The sequence below is a fragment of the Heloderma suspectum genome, chromosome 4 (genome assembly GCF_057233095.1).
Source record: "Heloderma suspectum isolate Gila_16-S chromosome 4, 16-S_ref, whole genome shotgun sequence".
Classification (NCBI taxonomy): domain Eukaryota; kingdom Metazoa; phylum Chordata; class Lepidosauria; order Squamata; family Helodermatidae; genus Heloderma; species Heloderma suspectum.
Window position 1 is genome coordinate 252,220,640 of NC_139461.1, and position 23,538 is coordinate 252,244,177.

Here is a 23,538-nt window from a genome sequence, read left to right on the forward strand (position 1 = left end):
GCTGGCAATTCTAGAAAGAGATACAACCAGATTCTGGATGTTAGTGACAAAACGGACAAAGAGACATCATGGTGCTTCTTGTTGTTTAGTCGTTAAGTCGTGTCCGACTCTTCGTGACCCCATGGACCATAGCACGCCAAGCCTTCCTCTCCAGCGCTCTCTCCCAGAGTGTGCTCAAATTCATATTCATTGCATCGGTGATGCTATCTAGCCATCTCATCCTCTGCCGTCCCCTTCTCCTTTTGCCTTCAGTCTTTCCCAGCATCAGGGTCTTTTCCAGGGAGTTTTCTCTTCGCATTAGGTGGCCAAAATATTTGAGCTTCAGCTTCAGCATCTGTCCTTCCAATGAGCAGTCAGGGTTGATTTCCTTTAGGATGGACTGATTTGACCTCCTTGCAGTCCAGGGGACTCGTAAGAGTCTTCTCCAGCACCACAGTTTGAAGGCATCAATTCTTCGGTGCTCAGCCTTCCTTATAGTCCAGCTCTCACAGCCATACGTTGCTACTGGGAAAACCGTAGCTTTGATTATACGAATCTTTGTCGGCAAGGTGATGTCTCTGCTTCTTACTATGCTGTCTAGGTTTGCCATAGCTTTCCTCCCAAGGAGCAAGCGTCTTGTAATTTCATGGCTACAGTCACTGTCTGTGGTGATCTTGGAGCCCAAGAAAGTAAAATCTGTCACTGCTTCCATTTCTTCCCCTTCTCTATGCCAGGAAGTGATGGGGCCAGATGCCATGATCTTAGTTTTTTTAATGTTGAGTTTCAAACCAGCTTTTGCACTCTCCACTTTCACCCTCAACAAGAGGCTCTTTAGATCCTCTTCGCTTTCTGCCATTAGGGTGGCGTCATCTGCATATCTGAGGTTGTTGATAATTCTCCTGGCAATCTTAATTCCGACCTGTGATTCATCCAACCCGGCGTTTCTCATGATGTACTCTGCATATAAGTTAAATAAGCGGGGCGACAATATGCAGCCATGTCATACTCCTTTCCCAATTTTGAACCAATCGGTTGTTCCATGTCTGGTTCTTACTGTTGCTTCTTGACCCTCGTACAGCTTTCTCAGGAGACAGGTAAGGTGGTCTGGTACTCCCATCTCTTTAAGAATTTGCCACAGTTTGTTGTGATCCACACAATCAAAGGCTTTAGTGTAGTCAATGACTACGTCCTTATGTCCTTCATTGGAAGGACAGATACTGAAGCTGAAGCTCAAATATTTTGGCCGCCTAATGCGAAGAGAAAACTCTCTGGAAAAGACCCTGATCCTGGGAAAGACTGAAGGATTTGGTTACAATCTCACAAATGCCTTATTCTTGCTGGTATCCATTATATAAGATGTCATTTGGTCTGGAAAGTTACTTTATAACTCTGACTGTGCCCCACCTAAGGAAATTATTTAGAGCATTGCGTCTACAATGCATGCCCTCTGACTTTCTGGAGGGAAGATTTGACAATACCCCAGTCCATCAGAGACTCTTGCCATCATCCTCCAGTGCTTCTCAAATAGACCGCCCTTAGAACAGGTATGTGTTCTTTCTGGCACTGATGCTTTTACAACTGTCCAGGTAGCAAAATTTGCCTTGGCAGCAAGGAAAATATGTGCCAAAGCCCAAACAGCCTAGTGGAGATGATTCCGTTGGATGTGTGAATTTATGTATATACAAATATGTGACTGTACAGTTTTTTTCTCTTTTCTAACATACATTGTGGTGGCCTATGGCTTTAAGCAATAAAGTATCTACCTACCTACCTATCTACTGCAATGCCTTGTGTTGCTGCTGCTCCTTGTCTACTAATTTGCCCTGCTCATCTTTGTAAAAACAAGAATCTGTCTCTTCAGTCCTGAAAAGGAGCCCGCTTTGAATCCCAGCAATGCTAAAATCCAAAAGGAAATGCATTATAACTTGAGTTTGCCATATGCTTTCTTAAACTTGGCTGGCTTTAAAAGGGGATTAGACACATTCTTGGAGGATAAGGCTATCAGTGGCTACTAGTTCTGATGGCTATATATCACATCCGGTATCAGGGGCATTATGCCTCCAAATACCAGCTGCTGGGGAACATGAGAGGGAGGGTGACATTGCACCCAGGTCCTGCTTGTGGGCTTCCCACAGGCATCTGGTTGGCCACGATGGGAACAGAATGTTGGACTAGACAGGCCTTTGGCCCAATCCTTCAGGGTTCTTCTTAAGTTCTTATGTATGTTCAATTTAGCTTGGGGAGTGGGGGAGGAGCATAACCTACTTGCTGGACTACATTCAGCTGACATTGCTTGTTATGCAGAAACACTTTTATAGGTGGGAGATTAAAGGCCATATACGAATTCATTGATCATTTGAAGACTAGCCTGTGAGAACCCGTCTACAGCCATATAGAAACCACAATCTAGAGAGCAACATGGATCACTTGGCATATGCAGGAGGGCTTTTGACTTAAATAAGTCCTTTGCCATTTGCAAAAACTGTGCTGTGCATGGTCTAGTGGGATGTATGTGTCCTCCTGTTGGAAAAAAAAACCCCAAAATATATCCGCTCATGCATAAGAACATAAGAGCTATGCTCGATCAGACCAAGGGTCCATCTAGCCCAAAATTCTGTTCACACAGTGGCCAACCAGCTGCCCATGGGAAACTACAAGCAGGACACGAGTGCAACAGCACCCTCCTGCCCATGTTCCCCAGCAGCTGGTGTACATAGATGTACTGCTTCTGATTATGGAGGTAGCATATAGCCCATCAGGTCTAGTAGCCATTGATAGCCTTCTCCTCCGGGAATTTGTCCTATCCCACTTTTAAAGCCATCCAGATTGGTGGCCATCACTATGGCTTGTGGTAGTGAATTCCATAGTTTAACTGTGCACTGTGCATGCTCCCTTGTGCAAAGCCTTTCCCCCAATCCATATTGCTCCTCTGGTAGGGTATCCCTTCACTCCACTAGGACAAATAATTCATGTAAGAATTCAATCTTATTTAAGCCAAGCATTTGGAAGCCTGGGCTTCCCTGTTCTCCCCTGTGGCAGCAAGTGGGGGTTCTGTTGTAAAACCTCAAAACTGATGGTGGAATACCTTTTATTAAATAGCAGCTCTTAAAGCTCTAGATGCACAACTATTACCATATTTAGTGTTTTTTTCTCCTTTATTTCAGATTTTTCTTCATTTAAATGAAAGATCATGTTGTACTTGCCTTGCGGCATATTTAAACAAAATCACCCTAAATAGGAATATGATAAGCATCTCATGCTGGATAAATGTTAAATGATAAATTATATCTCCTTCTCTCTTGAGGTTGCTAATGCCTTTGCCCTGCAGGATTTCAGCATCCCTGCTTCACATTTATCTCTTGCATTGGTTGTTTTATGCAGCTGAATAGAGCTACGGTGTTCAGGGCAAATGTGGGAAAATATTCCTTACTCTTCCTCATCATGTGAGCTTTCTAGTACTTGCACCATGTGGGGATGTTGACTTCTGAGGTTCCTGATAACCCTTTTGGCCCCCTTTTGGTCCTTCTAGGCCAGAGAAGCAAAAGTAATAGCGAGTCCGCAAAATTCTCTGCCAAAACATTCTAAAAAGGAAGTGTATGAGATATATGTAGACAGGAGCTGACTTAATATTAGGACAGTGGAGCTGTCCTGACCATCCTTCTTGCAGGGCAATATTCATGGACCAGACCCTGGAAAAAGCGGAGGACAGACTATACCAACCAGCCTGCATCCCTCTTAGGTTTTCCAGATATTCTCTACTCTCAGGCCTGGTCCAACCATACAGGCAAGCTAGGCATCCATCTGAAGTGCACCATGTTGGGAAAGGCTGCACTACTTGTTTATAAGATACAAAGAGCATCTCTACACCAGCCTAAAATCCTGCATTTAAAACGGGGCTTTCTGCTTCCATTTTAAATGCAGGATCACAACAGACTCCCTTTACACATGCCTCCCCGCCTTTTCCCTTCCTTTCCTCCCTTTTCTGGGTCTTCCATATGTTTCATTCTACAGCCACTTGGTGGCGCTGTGGTCTAGTGCCTCTTGTTGCAGCTTTTCCTATTGTGGAACTTGATCTTTAAAAAAAACGGAATAAAGGTCATTTAGTGCAGGAGACGCCATGGAGGTTAACAACATCATATAAAGGACCCATAAACTTCCATGAGTAACCATTCTCAATAGCAGGATAAAAGCTCCATGTGAAGAAGCTTATAGTCTTCCAGCTTGATGGCTCACCTAAATAGAGTGGTCTCCTTCACTAGCCTCCAAAAAGAACAGAAAGGGAAAGGATGAGTTGGCCCTCGTGGGGATTAAAGTAAAGAAGTGTGGCACATACAACATGAAATTAAGAAAACATCATCCTGACCAGTCATGATAATGTAATACGGTGATATTAAGCAGCTAAGCATATAACAAAAGACATCAGTAGAGGGAACAGAATTTAAATTCATTGGGCCAGCCCTGTCTTCCCAATTAAGGCATTCATATATTAGAGGGACTACTAACATCAGAGATTCTTTCCTGAATATGTTCTCCAGACAGGCACCTTAACTCACGAAAGGCTGTTCAAATGACCATTTTAATTGGAAATTAAAATCTTTCTTCCCCCACTGGCTAGACTTTGCTGTCTTGTTTACACAATAACCTATCTCCCGCCTCCCCTTAGAATACATTAATTATCCAATGTGATGGCAGCTGTAAGCATTAGGTTTTAGATATTGCCTGGCTGGCTCTGTCTAAATTGGTAAATGCCTTGCCACCACCTGGTGGCGATGAAAGCACTGTCACCCAGAGCTGGAAATCTGCTCACTATGGTTTCTGTCTAAAATGTTTATAAAATGCTCCCAGTCTCTTGCATATAGAAAAAGGTCTCCTGATACCCCAAACAAGCCCTTGCTTCGGTTCTGTGGCTTTGTAGCTGCGTATCGAACACTGCTTTGCAATGCAAGAGCTAACATGCATTTCTGAGAACAGCCAGATAGAAATGTCTGAGAATTACTGGCTCTCTCTCTTTTGAAGCCTTCACCATGATATGCTACCTTGCTACATTATGCAGATTTAGTGCAGCACAATACACATTTTACTTTTGTTGTTGTTGAAGATACCCAAATGCTGGATAATTCATTTGATCCCCCCTCCCCTCTCCCTTTATCTTCTCTACCTTTTTAAGGTTCAGAGAGATCTGTGGAATTTTGGCTGAGCTGAAAAAGAGTAAATTCATACTGGAGTTAAACATTAAAAATGGTCACGTTGGCCATATTTGCACTTTCAGGTTGTTTGGATAGGCAGGATTCTTGGAGGGGATCAGTAGGGGGTTTGATCTGGCCAGTTCTCTTTATCAAAGATTGTGTCAGTATACTGACAGCCCAATGCTATGCATGCTTGCTTAGAACTCAGCATCATTTAATTGAATGGGACTTACTTCCAGGTAGGCGTTAATATGGTTGCAACCAGAGTGTGTGGGGATGTGTGGGTGTTGGGTGCACACATGTGAGAGAGGGCAAACAAGTGCACACAACACTGGATTAAAGAGCATGCACACTTATACTGGGTCAGAGAGATATGGAGCTGTGTATTCTAGATCTGAAAGCTGCAGTGACTCATATATGCCATAGTATGTCTTCTGCTTGGCTTGGCCTCCAGTGGTTTCTCCTTCTCCTGATTCACTAACTTGGCATCCAACATCGCCTGACATGCAGAGAACAGTATTACTGAGCTCCATGTATTGGGCAGTGTAGCAGGCCCTAAAATGTTGCTACATGTTTTGCTACATTCCTTTGTGGAATGTCCTTGTGGGCAATTTTTACAGGATACCAGTGTACAGATTGGGCAAGGTGCCCTCTTGGCACATTTCATCGCATTTTTTATTATCATGCTGGGCCAAAGTAATCTTGCCGCTATTTTTTTCCTGTTCCTTTCCTTTCATTCCTTGCTCTTTCTGTCTCTCTCACACACATCCTTCTCTAGTTATTAATAAATGCTGAAGTTGCACAGTTGCACCAATGCATCTCTTAATATGTTTCATGCACGGTGGTTGGGGAAGCGGGATAGTTTGAGATAGGCTTATAAAGTAGACTAATTATCAAAAACAGCAGGTAGGCAAATTCTGGGATTGCAATGTAGACAAAACCGTAGTCTGGATGAATGGGAACGATGATGTAAATTCACATTCCAAAAATAATGAAACTCCAATACTGAAGGAGAAATGGTGGGGGAGTGAAATTTGCACTGCCTCTCGTTCCTGGCAAGTGTCTCCACCAGCGATTTACTCTGAGCTGGCTGCATGTTGAGGTAGTTAGGGATACATGACATCCTGGCCATCCAGCAGCCACCCTGAAGCTTATCAGGGAAAACTGGATTTCCTGAGTCTGCTTAAAGTCTGATTCTTTTCCTTACATTGGGATCTCCACAGTACAGCAGTTGTGTGCCCCAACCCCCTCATTAATCTTGGGTATGCCAGTCCTGCCCAGGGGTGTGCCTTGACCCCAGTGAAGGGGTGTTTCCTGTCCCCTGTGTTTCCCAGCACAAGCCAGTTACTGTCTACTCAGAAGTAACTCCCATTGTGCTCAATGAGGCTTGCACACATCGGAATTTACAGAGATCCCCCTGAATTGAAATACAGATTTTAAAGCACTGATTCCCCGAAGCCTGTAAAGTGCTTTACCGAGCCTGCAATTCTGCATGGCTTGGTTTATTGCCTTCGGAAGTAACTAAATCACACCTCCGTTACAGTGATCTTGTGCAGCATTGGGTTACTGTGGGGGCTGGTTTCCCCATCCCTGTGTTTACTGCTCTCTTTCCCAGAACGAGCCCATTAGTGTCTCCTCGGAAGTAACTCCCATTGTGCTGAATGAGGCTTGCCCTCTGAATGCCCACATCAGAATTTACAGAGATCCCCTGGAATTGAATACAGAGTTTAAAGCAGAGTTTGAAGCCTGTAAAGTGCTTTACCGAACCTGCACCATGGCTTGGTTTATTGTCTCAGAAAGTAACTACTTCACATCTTCGTTATAGAGATCCTGCGCTTAGTTTCCCATCCCGGTGTCCCCCCCCCAAGCATATGTGTGTCTACTTGGAAGTAACTCCCATTGTGCTAAATGAGGTTTGCTCCTGAAATGCAGGTGCATTTGGAGTTTCAGGGGAAAGGCAAAAGGAGGGGAGAGTGCAGGGGAAGCCTGTCTTATTGATTGAGCAGCCCCTGCCAGTCAGATGACGTTCACTTGAACCTCCACCCCACCAAGAAGTATGTTCTGTGAAGTGATTTTTACTGGTGCGGAGCACTCACTCATGGAGCCCTGCATGGAACAAAGTGCAGCAAAGCTGATTCCTTTTTTAAAAAATCCAGTACTCCTCCAATCGCTTCTCCTTCCGTTGTCATGGGGACATGGTCCTGGTCACTCAGTGCTGATTGGGATAAACACTGTACCACCATAATGATGCTGGAAGGGTTAAACCAGGAGGTGGTATACAATTAATAACAGGGTGTGATACAGATGATACTACCTTCTTAGCATGAACAGATATTATAAAAATAGCAGGTGTTGACATAGCCTCATTTATACCAATGCAGTACTCCTAATCTGACTGGAGCTTTAGAGTATATTTAGTATTGTATATGTGTGTTGGGGGTCGGGGAGACTATTGGTAAAAGTAAAACAATCTTTTATGTAGAGCGGTATATAAATATTGTAAATAAATAAATAAAAATGTGAAAAGCAGTAAAATGTGTTGATTTTCAGCAATTAAGATGGTATCTGCTGATTTTATTGCACCCTCAGGAACTTGTGCATTTGGACTTGTAGTTTTGTTTTATTTAGAGTAGACAAATGGAGCCAAAGCCCAGGTGTGTGGTGGAGCACAAATTTATTTATTGATTTGATTTGTACCCCGCCTTCCTACCAAGAAAAGTGGCACTCAAATTCAGAGCATATTCTCCCCTACCACAAATTGGGAACCAGGTCACTACTTCACATCATAGGAAAGAAAGCGCCAGTGTGTGGGTATGCGTGTGCATGCATGCATTTGCATGTGCTTACAGGGACATTTCAGACTCAATTTGGGGCAATTACATTGGATGTAGTTTCTAAGAGGAGTTCTTTGTGGTGCATTTGCTCTGTCTGCCAATTTCTTCACATCTGTATGCTAGAAGAACAGGTCAGCAAACAGATTATGGAATATTTCTCGTCTTCAGTTACAATATTATTTCAGTATTAATTTAATTAATGAAGTTTCATATACTCCATTACTGTTTTGTGTTCCAGGGAACTGATGGAAGTTAGCTGAACATAACAATTATACAAATTAGAAAAGTCACTTTAGGGCACAGATTTTCTTCCCAGGATTCCCCTTTCCACAAGTGTTTTCTGTTTGGCGATTAGAACCAGTTTCCAGGGAAGCAAAATTACAATACAATGGCTGAAAGGAGTAAAAACTAGGGAAAATGATGTGTGAACAGTCCAAAGAAAGGCCCTTAATCTTGGCAATTCTTTCTCTGAGATCCTGTCTTTACTGTTTATGTTGCTCTGTAAACCATCATGTACATTGATGACACCATAGAAGTAATAATTACCTTTGAAGAAGCAGCAGCCCAATATTATATTTTAAGCAAATTATACTTGAAACAAATATGGATATGCTATTTACTTTGATCAGCCCTGTCAGGGGTGCGGGGAGACAAGTTTTAATTGGCTGCTGTATCTTAAAGGCAAGATACATTCAGATGAACACCTATGCCATTTGCCTGACAACCTTAACTGATTTTCCTTCTGCTGGTAAGCACTGGCATAGCTTCGGCTATGAGGAGGTATAGAAATATAATTAGAAGCAGCAGCAGCACCTGTGCTCCTATAAGTGTGGGCAGTGTAATAGCTTTATCTTATACATGTCTATTCTAGTAGGTATGCTAATTGTATAAAATTAGACGCGTATAAAATTATGCATGTTGTGGAGAAAGTGGACAGATAAATGTTCTCCCTCTCTCATAATACTAGAACCCAAAGTCATCCCATGAAGCTGAATGGTGGACACATAGTTCAGTTACAGAATTCGCTACCATAAATGTAGGGTTCGCCACTAACTTGGACAGCTTTAAAAGCAGATTAAACAAATTCATGGAGGATAAGGCTATCAATGGCTGGTAGTCATCATGGCTATATATTACTTCCAGTGTTGGAGGTAGCATGCCCCCGTATGCCAGTTGCTGGCACACTGGGGAGCTTGGGCAGGACGGTGCTATTGCACTCATGTCCTGCTTGTGGGCTTTCCACAGGTGTCTGGTTGGCCACTGTGGGAAGAGAATGCTGGACTATACAGACTTTTGGTCTCATCCAGCAGGGCTGCACTTACGTTCTTATGATTACACCCCAAGAATATGATATGTGTGAATGTAGCTTAAATACCCATATTAGGTGAGACAAATTTGTGTGTTTTTCCCTTTACAAAATCTTTTTTTAATATTGTGTGCACAGTGGCCTGAGAGATTTTCTATTACCTGCAGCAGTAACATTAAAAATCACCACTTTCGTTTCTCTCTAAGTTACCACTTGTGCGTGAGGGGAATAGCTTGCTATTCCTATGAAAGCATCATTTAATGGCTTGCATATATTGTGGCCAGCTGCCTTTTAGATTTTCATTTTTAATTACAGTGCTTTTCAGGCTTTTCGGTTTATTGATTTCTTTACCTCTTCCCCCTACCCCCTTCCTACCAGCGCATCCCAGGTGCTGTAGTCTACAAGCCATTTGACTCCCTCGCACAGCCTTTTAGCATAAAAGGAATAATGTTTTATTTCTAGAGTCATGAATTTTGATGACATTAGGAAGGCAGCTGAGGCCATGAACATTACAATGCTTGATGCTGTATATTAGCATGGCAGCTGTGGTGTGCTAAGAATTCTTCTGAGGGTAGCATGTTAGGCACAGCTTCATTCATGGGAACAATTTCGCAGTTTTGCCAGACTGTGAAACACCTAAATTAATACTGTGTTTAGTTGCTAATTAATCTGAAAACTATATATATATATCATACTCACTAGGATGAATTGCCTTAATTTCTTAGCCCCTGATGTTACTGATGACCAATTCACCTGAGAGCTTGCTCAAACCACAGGTACTAACTGTGAGGGTTTTTATTTTCCACAATGATGGTAAAGAGCAGCCTTCCCCAATGTGGTGCCCTCCAGCTGTTTTGGATTACAACTCCCAGCATTCCTGACTATTGGCCATATTGGCTGGGGCTGATGGGAGTTGAAGTCAAAAACATCTGGAGGGCACCAGGTTGGGGAAGGCTGGTACAGAGTATACGTGTCCTGTACTATACATGGAAACTGGATTAACTGTCATGGTTTCCCTCCAAGAAATCCTGGGAATGATAGCTCTGTGAGGAGACTGATATTCTCTAAGGCATACTTCATAGGGATTAGCATCAAGAATGTAAACTATATCAATGCCTGTCTGCCTGGGAATCTGGTCCCATATGGCTGAGGTGCACAGCAATATCCAGAGAACAAAATTAAGGTGTATTTTTCTGGCATAATTAAAATCAGCCCAAAGAACACGAGAGTTGGCTTTAAATAAATTGCTTCTCAGATGCAACAAAGAGCCTCATGGCGCTTTAAAGGGTATTGTGGCATAAACTTTGTGTATTAGAGCTCCTTGGGTCATATGCATATGAAGTAGGCTCTAGTAGATGAAGTGATAAACCAGTTTCTGGACTGTACCACTTTAGGCTGCAGATGTGTGATACATCAGTGAGTTCTTTCATTCATACCACAGACTCATCCCCTGCATGTAGCCTATCCTATCCTTTACCTTCTCATGTTAGTTTCTTTGCTCAGGATACTGGGTTTGTTCCTCATGTGGAAAAAAAATCAACCATGCAATTTGCCACATTGGGGAAGCAGCCTTCCCCAACGTGCTGCCTTCCAGCTGTTTTGGATTACAACTCCCAGCATTCTTGACTATTGGCCATATTGGCTGGGACTGATGGGAGTTGAAGTCCAAAACATCTGGAGGGCACCAGGTTGGAGAAGGCTGGTATAGAGTATATGTGTCCTGTACTATACATGGAAACTGGATTATGTGAAGCGGTACAACGTGAAGTGGTACAATCTAGGCCCAGGTTTACCATCTCATCTGCTCTTTGTGTGAACAAGGCCAATGATGACCCAGTTGGCCACTGATTTTATGAGCCACTCCATACCTTACATGGAAGCCATGTTCCAGGGTTTTTTGTCATGGTATGAGAGCAATTATGCATTTCTGCATACACAGTGGATGTATTTGTGGATGCGTGTCTCCCCTTCACACTTTAGACGTTTGGGACATTTGCTGCAGCAGTCGACTGTGGACTACTAGTGTAACTGGCTGCCATGAGAAGCCTCAAGTTTATAGTGTAGATGTATCTCAGATTATCCTAGATTGGCCTTTCATCTTTATTTCTAGAAGGATTTTGCCTCTGGGTAATGTCTGTCTATGTAGCAGCTCCCAATGATCCACCAGCAATGGTGATTTATAATCCAAATGATTAGTCCATTATATGAATAATGGTTTGCATTTATATCTGTTATGACTGTGTCCATGGCTATTGGGCGAGGGAGAGGGGAGGAATAGCAATTATTTTGTTATGTATAGTTACGTAAAAGTATGTATATGTGGGGGCAGGGGTTGGTTAACATGAACTCTCTCTCTCTCTTGCTTGGGTTTTAAAGACATTGTCACAAAATGATGTACACTTCTCTTTGCATTTCTGTGTATGTGAATTCAGTCTGCAAATTCAATATCCAGAGATCTTGGTTGAATTCCCTATGTTGAGTATTTTTCCTCTTTTCTCTGTCTTCTGAGCTGCAAATTACACACATTGGAAGAAAATGATGTTTTACTATTCAGCCCATGTCCTAATTTTGGTTCAATTTGTTCTTCCTCACTAGACTGCAAGTACACGTGCCATCAGGAATGCAGAAGCCTCATCCAGCTGGATTGCAGCCAACAGGAAGGACAGACCCGCAACAAACCTTCACCAGAAAATACCTTAACACAAAACTACAGCCAGGTATGAATTATAGTGTCCACAGATTCTTTGGGGAGAGGAATGGGACTAAATAGTTTTCTGGAAGAGATGGTAGGCATGCAGGAAAAGCGCACTGTTGTGTTCTGATAGAATGTTATGTTTTTCTTCACTGGTAATGGCATTTCAGCACGGCTCGGGGATTTGCAAGGAACCCCTAATTTATGCCTTTCCTAGATCTGTTTGTTTGCCTTCCATTTGTTCAGCATGTGATTGTTTGTTGTATAAGTCAGGTTTCCCTCAGTGTTACCACCTGGTCCTGATTTCTTATGTGTATGCAAAATTTCATCTACATGTACTCATCCATAACGGAAATATTGGAATCTTTTGCAGAGGCGTAATGTACACATGGCGGATTGTGCAGTGTTTTAAATCACATTGGGGAAATTGGCTTAAGAACACTGACAAAGGTTAAGCTTGAAACATTTATTTAATGTTTACTGAAACACAGATGTTTACTGTAAGGAAGCATTGATCAGTATACCACCTCTAGTACTGGACTGGCAGACTATTCCTAAAGATAGCAATAGAATGAAAGGAGGAGGAAGTAGGGAACTGGGGTTTTCCAAGAAAGGACTAGGAAATAGTGAGGTGGCACCTAGAGGTCTAAGTATAACAAGGAAAACTCAGGTTTCAGTAGCACAGGATTATCACAATGTACAGTGGCCTACGTTCCCTTGCAGACAAAGGCAAATCTAGACAGTGATACAGAACTGATGCTTTAGGATTGGACCACATTTTCTGCCAAGACATTAGATTAACCAATTCGTACATTACCTTGTGGATTTCTTGACTGGGGTGGTGACTTGGAAGTCAGGAAGGCATTTGCATTTACCTGGAGTTCCCCTTGTTTGCATACCCACATGGGAGCAACTGCTACTGTTGATGATGTTACAGTAGAAGACTTTATATATTTAAAGTAGAGTAAAATAAATACACCCCTTCATGGATCACTGCCTTGTTGTGACGAAGGGGCTTGCTTAACTCAGTGAAGCCATAAGCTATGCTGTGCAGGGCCACCCAAGACGGACAGGTCATGGCAGAGAGTTCTGACAAAATGTGGTCCACTGGAGAAAGAAATGGCAACCCACTCCAGTATTCTTGCCAAGAAAACCCCATGGAACGTATCACAAGGCTAAAAGATATGACGCCGGAAGATGAGCCCCTCAGGTCGGAAGGTGTCCAGTATACCACTGGAGAAGAGCAGAGGGAATTTCCAAGTAGCGCCAGAAAGAGTGAAGCAGCTGGGCCAAAGCCGAAAGGACACTCAGCTGTGGATGTGTCTGGTGGTGAAAAGAAAGTCCGATGCTGTAAAGAACAATATTTTTTAGGAACCTGGAATGTCAGATCAATGAATCAAGGTAAGCTGGAGGTGGTCAAACATGAGATGGCAAGATTGACCATCGACATCTTGGGAATCAGCGAACTAAAATGAACAAGCATGGGCGAATTTAATTTAGGTGACCATTATATCTACTACTGTGGGCAAGAATCCCTTAGAAGAAATGGAGTAGCACACATAGTCAATAAAAGGGTGGGAAAAGCAGTACTGGGGTACAATCTCAAAAACGATAGAATGATCTCAGTACGAATCCAAGGCAAACCATTCAACATCACAGTAATTCATGTCTATGCCCCAACCACTGAGGCTGAAGAAGCTGAGGTTGATCAGTTCTATGAAGACCTACAACACCTTCTAGAACTAAGACCAAAAAAAGATGTCCTCTTCATCATAGGGGATTGGAATGCTAAAGTAGGAAGTCAAGAAATCACCGGCAAGCATGGGCTTGTTGTACAAAATGAAGCAGGACAAAGGCTAATAGAATTTTGCCAAGAGAACACGCTGATCATAGCAAACACTCTTTTCCAACAGCACAAGAGGTGACTCTACACATGGACATCACCAGATGGTCAATATCGAAATCAGATTGATTATGTCCTTTGCAGCCAAAGATGGAGACGCTCTATACAGTCAGTAAAAACAAGACTTGGAGCTGACTGTGGCTCAGATCATGAGCTGCTTCTTGCAAAATTTCAGCTTCAATTGAAGAACGTAGGGAAAACCACTAAACCATTCAAGTCTGACCTAAATCATATTCCTTATGAATATACAGTGGAGGTGAGGAATAGATTTAAGGGATTAGACCTGACAGACAGAGTGCCTGAGGAACTATGGACGGAGGTCCGTAACATTGTTCAGGAGGCAGCAACTAAATCCATCCCAAAGAAAAAGAAAAGCAAGAAAGCAAAGTGGCTGTCTGATGAGGCTTTACAAGTAGCTGAGGAAAGAAGGGAAGCAAAAAGCAAGGGAGAAAGGGGAAGATATATCCAACTGAATGCAGAGTTCCAGAGAATAGCAAGGAGAGACAAGAAGGCCTTCTTAAACAAACAATGCAAAGAAATTGAGGAAAACAAAAGAATGGGAAAGACTAGAGATCTTTTCAAGAAAATCGGAGATCTCAAGGGAACGTTTTGTGCAAAGATGGGCATGATAAAGGACAAAGAAGGCAGGGACCTAACAGAAGCAGATGAGATTAAGAAGAGGTGGCAAGAATACACAGAAGAACTATACAGGAAAGATCTGAATGTCCCTGATAGCCATGATAGTGCGGTCACTGAACTTGAGCCGGACATCCTAGAGAGTGAAGTCAAGTGGGCCTTAGGAAGCATTACTAACAACAAAGCTAGCGGAGATGACAATATTCCAGCTGAGTTATTTAAAATCCTAAAAGATGATGCTGTTAAAGTGCTGCATTCAATATGCCAACAAATTTGGAACACTCAACAGTGGCCACAAGACTGGAAAAGATCAGTTTACATTCCAATTCCAAAGAAGGGCAATGCCAAAGAGTGCTCAAACTACCGTACAATTGCGCTCATTTCACATGCCAGCAAGGTTATGCTCAAAATCCTACAAGCTAGGCTTCAGCAGTATGTGAACCGAGAACTACTGGAAGTACAAGCTGGGTTTAGAAGAGGCAGAGGAACTAGAGATCAAATTGCCAACATTCGCTGGATCATGAAGAAAGCAAGAGAATTCCAGAAAAGCGTCTATTTCTGCTTCATTGACTACGCTAAAGCCTTTGATTGTGTGGATCACAACAAACTGTGGCAAATTCTTAAAGTGATGGGAGTACCAGACCACCTTACCTGTCTCCTGAGAAACCTGTACAAGGGTCAAGAAGCAACAGGAAGAACCGGACATGGAACAACCGATTGGTTCGAAATTGGGAAAGGAGTACGACAAGGCTGCATATTGTCGCCCTGCTTATTTAATTTATATGCAGAGTACATCATGAGAAATGCCGGGTTGGATGAATCAGAGGTCGGAATTAAGATTGCCGGGAGAATAATCAACAACCTCAGATATGCAGACGACACCACCTGAATGGCAGAAAGTGAAGAGGATCTAAAGAGCCTCTTGTTGAGGGTGAAAGAGGAGAGTGCAAAAGCTGGTTTGAAACTCAACATTAAAAAAACTAAGATCATGGCATCTGGCCCCATCACTTCCTGGCATATAGAAGGGGAAGAAATGGAAGCAGTGACAGATTTTATTTTCTTGGGCTCCAAGATCACCACAGACGGTGACTGTAGCCATGAAATTAAAAGACGCTTGCTCCTTGGGAGGAAAGCTATGGCAAACCTAGATAGCATAATAAGAAGCAGAGACATCACCTTGCCAACAAAGGTCCATCTAATCAAAGCTATGGTTTTCCCAGTAGTAATGTATGGCTGTAAGAGCTGGACTATAAGGAAGGTTGAGCACTGAAGAATTGATGCTTTTGAACTGAGGTGCTGGAGAAGACTCTTATGAGTCCCCTGGACTGCAAGGAGGTCAAATCAGTCCATCCTAAAGGAAATCAACCCTGACTGCTCATTGGAAGGACAGATACTGAAGCTGAAGCTCAAATATTTTGGCCACCTAATGTGAAGAGAAAACTCCCTGGAAAAGACACTGATGCTGGGAAAGACTGAAGGCAAGAGGAGAAGGGGACGGCAGAGGATGAGATGGCTAGATAGCATCACCGATGCAATGAATATGTACTTGAGCACTCTCCAGAAGGCCTGGCATGCTATGGTCCATGGGGTCACGAAGAGTCGGACACGACTTAACAACTGAACAACAACAACAACAACAAAATAAATACAATAGAGAACTTTAAATATATATAAATATATTTAAATATATATAAATATATTTGTTTATTTATTTATAGTTCTAAATATACTGGCATGATAAAGGACAAAGAAGGCAGGGACCTAACAGAAGCAGATGAGATTAAGAAGAGGTGGCAAGAATACACAGAAGAACTATACAGGAAAGATCTGAATGTCCCTGATAGCCATGATAGTGCGGTCACTGAACTTGAGCCGGACATCCTCGAGAGTGAAGTCAAGTGGGCCTTAGGAAGCATTAGTAACAACAAAGCTAGCGGAGATGACAGTATTCCAGCCGAGCTATTTAAAATCCTAAAAGATGATGCTGTTAAAGTGCTGCATTCAATATGCCAACAAATCTGGAACACTCAACAGTGGCCACAAGACTGGAAAAGGTCAGTTTACATTCCAATTCCAAAGAAGGGCAACGCCAAAGAGTGTTCAAACTACCGCACAATTGCGCTCATTTCACATGCCAGCAAGGTGATGCTCAAAATCCTACAAGCTAGGCTTCAGCAGTATGCGAACCGAGAACTACCGGAAGTACAAGCTGGGTTTAGAAGAGGCAGAGGAACTAGAGATCAAATCGCCAACATTCGCTGCATCATGGAGAAAGCAAGAGAATTCTAGAAAAACGTCTATTTCTGCTTCATTGACTACGCTAAAGCCTTTGATTGTGTGGATCACAACAAACTGTGGCAAATTCTTAAAGTGATGGGAGTACCAGACCACCTTACCTGTCTCCTGAGAAACCTGTACGAGGGTCAAGAAGCAACAGTAAGAACCAGACATGGAACAACTGAGTGGTTCAAAATTGGGAAAGGAGTACGACAAGGCTGCATGTTGTCACCCTGCTTATTTAACTTATATGCAGAGTACATCATGAGAAATGCCGGGTTGGATGAATCAGAGGTCGGAATTAAGATTGCTGGGAGAATTATCAACAACCTCTGATATGCAGACGATACCACCCTAATGGCAGAAAGCGAAGAGGATCTCAAGAGCCTCTTGTTGAGGGTGAAAGAGGAAAGTGCAAAAGCTGGTTTGAAACTCAACATTAAAAAAACTAAGATCATGGCATCTGGCCCCATCACTTCCTGGCATATAGAAGGGGAAGAAATGGAAGCAGTGACAGATTTTATTTTCTTGGGCTCCAAGATCACCGCAGACGGTGACTGTAGCCATGAAATTAAAAGACGCTTGCTCCTTGGGAGGAAAGCTATGGCCAACCTAGACAGCATAGTAAGAAGCAGAGACATCACCTTGCCGACAAAGGTCCGTCTAATCAAAGCTATGGTTTTCCCAGTAGTAATGTATGGCTGTGAGAGCTGGACTATAAGGAAGGCTGAGCGCCGAAGAAGTGATGCTTTCGAACTGTGGTGCTGGAGAAGACTCTTACGAGTCCCCTGGACTGCAAGGAGGTCAAATCAGTCCATCCTCAAGGAAATCAACCCTGAGTGCTCATTGGAAGGACAGATAATGAAGCTGAAGCTCCAATATTTTGGCCACCTAATGCGAAGAGAAAACTCCCTGGAAAAGACCCTGATGCTGGGAAAGACTGAAGGCAAAAGGAGAAGGGGACGGCAGAGGATGAGATGGCTAGATAGCATCACGGATGCAATGAATATGAACTTGAGCACGCTCCGGGAGAGAGCGCAGGACAGGAAGGCCTGGCGTGCTATGGTCCTTGGGGTCACGAAGAGTCGGACACGACTGAACGACTGAACAACAAAAGTTCTAAATATATTTAGAACTTTAAATATATCAGGTGCTAGTAGTTTTCACATTATTGTGAGGACTCTTTTACCCCTAGCTACCATAAGTCTGTTGCTCATGTAAGACAAGGTGTCATGATGCCAACAAAATGTGTAAAAGCAATCATGTGAGACCAAAGGAGACCAGGGACTAGAGAGGAAAGCAAGAAACTCCCTGAGGAAGATGCTGGTGGAAACATGTACCTGCCTGGCTCCCTGCATTCTTACTGAAAGATGGCAAGCAGTTGCAAGACGGAAAAGGACAGTGAGACACCTGATGTAACGGTGTGGGCAAAGTGCACTGCAGAATATGGGACTCCCATCTTCAAGGTAGAAAAAGGGCAGACAGCTGACATCAGTCTTTAGGATTTTAAACAGGGTAATGCTTGTCAAACCTGGGAACTCTGACTCACCACTCTGGCACTTCAAAAAGGGTATTGTAGAGCTGGAAAAGGTAAAGAAAAGGGCAACCAAAAGGATCAGGGGTGGAAACAACTTTTCCTAGCCAGGTGTTATCCAGATGTTTTGGACTACAACTTCCATGAGTCCCAGCCAGTATGGCCAATGGTCAGGAATAATTGGAGTTATTGTCTGAAACATCTGGAAGATAGGAAGTTGAGGAAGGCTGGGCTAGAGGAAAGGTTACAACACTTATTAGTTTACAAAAAAGAGGCAAGTAAGATTGAGGTTTATAAAATTATGCCTGGCACAGAGGAAGTGGGTAGAGAAAAATATTTCCTCCATCTCTCATATTAGAACCTAGGGACATCCAGTACTAGGAACCGGGGGCATCCGATGAAGCTGAATGGTAGGAGATTCAGGACAGACATAGGAACATAGGAAGCTGCCTTCTACTGAGTCACACCTTTGGTCTATCTAGCCTAGTATTGTTGACAATGAACAGCAGTGGCTCTCCAGGATTTCAGTCAGGAGTTTTTCCAGCCCTACCTGGAGATGTTGGGCATTGAACCTAGGACCGTCTGCATGCAAAGCTGGTGCTCTACCACTGAACTACAGCCCCTCCACTCCCCAGACAGAAGTACTTCTTCACACGGCACACAGTTAAACTATGCACTTTGCTACCACAGGATGAGAGTGATGGCCACTAATTTGGATGGATTTAAAAGGAGATTGGACAAATTTCTGAAGGAGAGGGCTCTCAATGGCTATGTGCGTTAGTGAGCTTCTCTTAGGTTAGGAGTCAGCAACTTGCACTGTCTTTGTCTCTCTCTCTTACACACGCATGCACACACACATACACACACAACACGCACCCCCTCTGTGTGCCTGCTAGTTGCATTTGAAGAAAAGCTTCCTTTTTATAAGAATGGGTACTTTCCTTCCAGGGCAAATTAGCAAACACCGGAGCCTATCTGGATCAGGGCCACAGCAAGAGGCAAAGGATTAAAGCCCCCTACTCCTCCCTGCCAGGGTCCTGATCCAGATTGCAGGGTGGGGGTGGGGGCACAGCTGTTATTTACTTTAAAAAGCCATCCAAACCGTTGCTAATTGCCTGAAATGGTGTCTTGTATAGTTTGGCCCTTGGAGCTTTTCTACATGAGGCATTTATTGTGCACTCATGATTCCTTACTCACTCTTGTTTATGGGTTCTTTAGATGATGATGTGATCCTCCAGTTTTGCTTTTGTTTTTTTCAGAGCACTTTCCCAGGTTTTTTTAGAATGGGGAAAATGGGGTATTATTTCTGAAAGCGCTGTTTCTACTTGTATATTTGTGCTATGCTGCTATAGCACAGCTCTACCTACAGTGTTATATAGTAGAAAAGCAACAAAAGAAAAGCTCTTTGTGTAGAGCTCAGATCTCAATTCTGCGATGAAACTGAAAGCAGATGCAGCGATTAACCACCTCCTGTAGAAAAGCACACACACATGTCCCTTGGGATCAGCCTGGGGCTTCTCTACTGTTGTCTGCTGGGTGGGGTAAGACTGCTTCCATTCTAGGAGCAGGGAATGTTCAGGGGGTGAGTAGGTGGACATCTTGTTCTTGCAAACAGCCTCCACTCCAGAAGTGCTTAGAATTTTGAGTGTTTAATATGATGATATTATAGTGGTTGAGAATCTGCTGGTAAAAAGCATTGTGCATTTGGCGGGGGAGGGGGGAGCCAAAGTTGTTGACAAAGCATATGCATTAATGAGATTTGCCCATACAAAGATGAGCCATCAATGGGTTCTCAGTGAGAAAGTGAGTTTCCTGAAAGCTGTCATGATTTTTTGGATGGGAGTCAGTGGATACTGAGGAGGGAAGCCTCTGTGTACAGAACAATGGATCTGTAAGAGTTACAATCTCCGTGCTATTGCAAATGAGGTTATTTAAGTATATTTAACATGAAATGGAACTCAAATGGATATTTTCCCTCCAGCTTGGAAGCTAGTTCATGATCTTGACCCAAAGCCACTGAACAAAATCTGTGGTAATCAGTTGATTCAGTGTTAGATATCTAGATAGGTCACTGGAGTGTTGCATGTAAAGAAATCTGACCTAGATGGCTGAACTGAGTGTGACTTCCCCCTCAGGAAATGCTTGTCTAAAGATGAATTCTCCCATGTTGATTTTGTTGCTTTAGTGCTACATCCAAAAATGGTCTGAACAGTCTGACTGGATTATGCTGGAGAAAGTGGCAAACTGTAAATCCTGATGCACAGGCAAAGATATAAAATACAGTTGCCCTGCGCCAGCCTTCCCCAGCCCTGTGCCCTCTGAATGTTTTGCACTTCAACTCTCGTCATCTCCAATGAGCATGGCCAATGTCCAGGAATGCTGGGAGTTGTAGTTCAAAACATCTGGCAGCCACCAGGTTGGGGAAGGCTGCCCTGCACCCTCTACCAAAACCAGCAACCGACATTAGGAAGGATTTAAGCAGCAATGATGAACACTGATTAATCAAATATTGGCTGCCTGAGACAGTTTAAAAAAAACCCAGCTGGTCCTGTTTGGCTTGGACAAGCCGACTGTGTGCTCTGGCAGTTGAAGAATGAGACACATTGTTTTATATTCTCCTGCTTTTGAACTTTTATGACTGTTCCAGCTTTTTGCCCTGTTATTCTTTTGCAGATGTAACTGCTTCTAAGTTTGTGTCTTTTTCTTTTCTTTTCTTTCCGAATTGCATTGTATCTAATGAGCCAAATAAACAACTACAGAAAGCGACCAGTACCAGAGATGGATAAAAGGAGGAGGAGGAGGGTGGTGGTGGTGGTGGTGGTGTGTGTGTGTGTGTGTGTGTGTGTGTGTGTGTGTCTATGTTGTGTGTGGAGGGAGTGGGGGAGAGAGAGATGGTCTGTGTATCATGCACTGGGTCTTAGGGAACAAAAGTGCGGCCTGCATCAAAGTGTTGCTGTGTGAAGTGCTCCTGTATAGCCTGCCATCCATCCATGCCTTTTTCCGGGAAAGTCTATTCCATTTCCCCCCCTCCCTGGTTTTCTGTTCCCCATCAAAAATCAGCCAGCATGCCACCGCCACCAAGCATGCTCAGTCATCATTGTGCTGTTTGGGGTTCCCCCTCCTTGGGATTTTTTTTTCTAAATATTTTTTCTACTTCTGCAAACCTGCTGCACCTGCTGATAATCTCCCTCTTGCATGTAGATGGTGCCATTTTAGCTGCTTAAGGACTCACACTAACATAGCCATTATTATATAGATTACAAAGCTGCCTTATTTCAGGTCAGTATTGTCTACTTTGACTGGCACTGGCTCTTCAAGATACTGAGTAGAGGTCTATTTATTTTATTACATTTATATCCCTTTTTTTTTATCTTGCAAGGAATCCAAGGTGGCTTACATGATCTTCCTCTTCTCCATTTTATCCTCACAACAACCCTGTGAAGTAGGTTAGGCTGAGAGTCAGTGACTTCTCCAAAGTCACCTAGTGAGCTTCATGGCTGAGTGGGGACTAGAACCTGGATCTCCTGAGTCCCAGTCCAACACTCTAACCACTACACCACACTGGCACTCCACTTGGGCATCACCTGCCATCTGATCCTTCTAACTGTAATTGAACCTGTGCCCTCTTTCATGCAAGGCATTGTGCTCCACCTTAACCTGTGAATTCTCAGAGTTAGCATAACTGTGTGGAAGATCAAGCAAATCTTTCATATTTTCATGATCTTACCCCTGCTGCTCAGTTATGAATTTCTATAATCAAATACCTCCAAGAGAATTCTGGAATTAAGAATGGGATTCCAATGCCTAATAGCGCTCAGTATGGTCTTCTCACCCAAGAGTGTTTAAAATGTCTTGCCTCTGAGGTTTGCCAGATGAGAGACAATTGTATAGCATCCAAAAAATATATAAAGGAGACTCAGAACATGCAACCGTGGAAGCTATCCTTTAGGATCAGCTTTCTGTAACGTGTTGCCTGTAGAATCAACCTGGTAAGCTTGATACTGTGATTATCATGGAGAACTAACAAATGTACTTGACTCTGCTTAGAAGCCTTGTTTAAGAATGATGTTAGATGTTTTCATGTGTTTGAATTCATGCATGCATAAGCTCTTGTATTTAGTACTGTCATGCTAATACTTTGTGGTAAAAGACAACAAGACAAATCTGGTGTGAGAGAGTGTTTCTTAAGAACTAGAATTCCGTATTACCCTTATCAGAGTGAAGTATTGAACTGGCTGTAGATGGTATCTGGTTGTAAGAGAAATCTGACTGTATACACAATAGACAGGTGATCAGTGGTTGCCAACGTACTGACAATATAATTTGAGAGAATCTCTGAACCATATGCTACATCTGATCCATACATCCTACTTCCTCATTTGTGTGCAAAGTAAGACTTTACATAGGACAGTAGTAGTACCGTAAGCATGTGGAAGTTGCATAAGAAAAATGTAAACTCTAGGCTTTGGGGCTGTGCACCTGTATAAGTGGACTTGAGAGCGCAGGTAATTTGCATGATATTCCAAGGCTTGATTTTTTGGGGGCTGGGGAACCTTTCAGGCTGCCAATAGGAATTCTTCTACTTCATGCAAAAGGGTTGGGTTCTGTAGCTAAGGCTGTAAAAGCATTATAAACTGCACATTAAAGAACAGATGGATTATAAAGGTTGACCAGTGCGTCGCATGTTTATTAAGGCCTAATATGAACCATCCATTTGCTTTAGTGTATTATATATTTAGTACCAAAGCACGTGGGTTGTTTCTACACCCAGGGGGGAGCAAGGGTGGCCCAGTAGAGAAGCTTTGGAGCATGGACCTGGAAAGCCTCTGAAGTCTCACTTGCACGACAGAGATGCCAAGTCAACCTTATCCACCCTGGTGCCCTCCAGGTATTTTGAAGTTCAACTTCCAGCATTCCTGACCATTGGCCATGCTGGCTGGGGCTGAACGGAGTTAAAGTCCAACAACATCCAGAGGATACTAGGCTGGGAAAGGTTGTGTTAAGCTGGGGAACATGGGTGGGAAGGTACTTTTGCATTCATGTCCTGCTTGTGGGTTTCCTGGGGACATCTGGTTCACCATTGTGTGAACAGAATGGTGGATTAGATGGATCTTTGGTCTGATCCAGCATGGCTTTTCTTATAGTCTTATGTAAGTGTTTTTTGGATAACTTATTCTCTCTTCCTTATTAT

The 23,538-nt window shown here is 43.1% G+C and overlaps 1 protein-coding gene across 1 annotated transcript in view; it reads left to right on the forward strand.

Moving 5' to 3' along the window:
* RASSF5 (Ras association domain family member 5) overlaps window positions 1–23,538 on the forward strand; it is a 164,748-nt gene that overhangs the window by 34,444 nt on the left and 106,766 nt on the right. Inside the window, exon 2 of the mRNA XM_084853338.1 lies at window positions 11,901–12,022. Within this exon, the coding sequence (XP_084709464.1) occupies window positions 11,901–12,022 (122 nt within the window). The remainder of the gene's footprint in view (window positions 1–11,900; window positions 12,023–23,538) is intronic.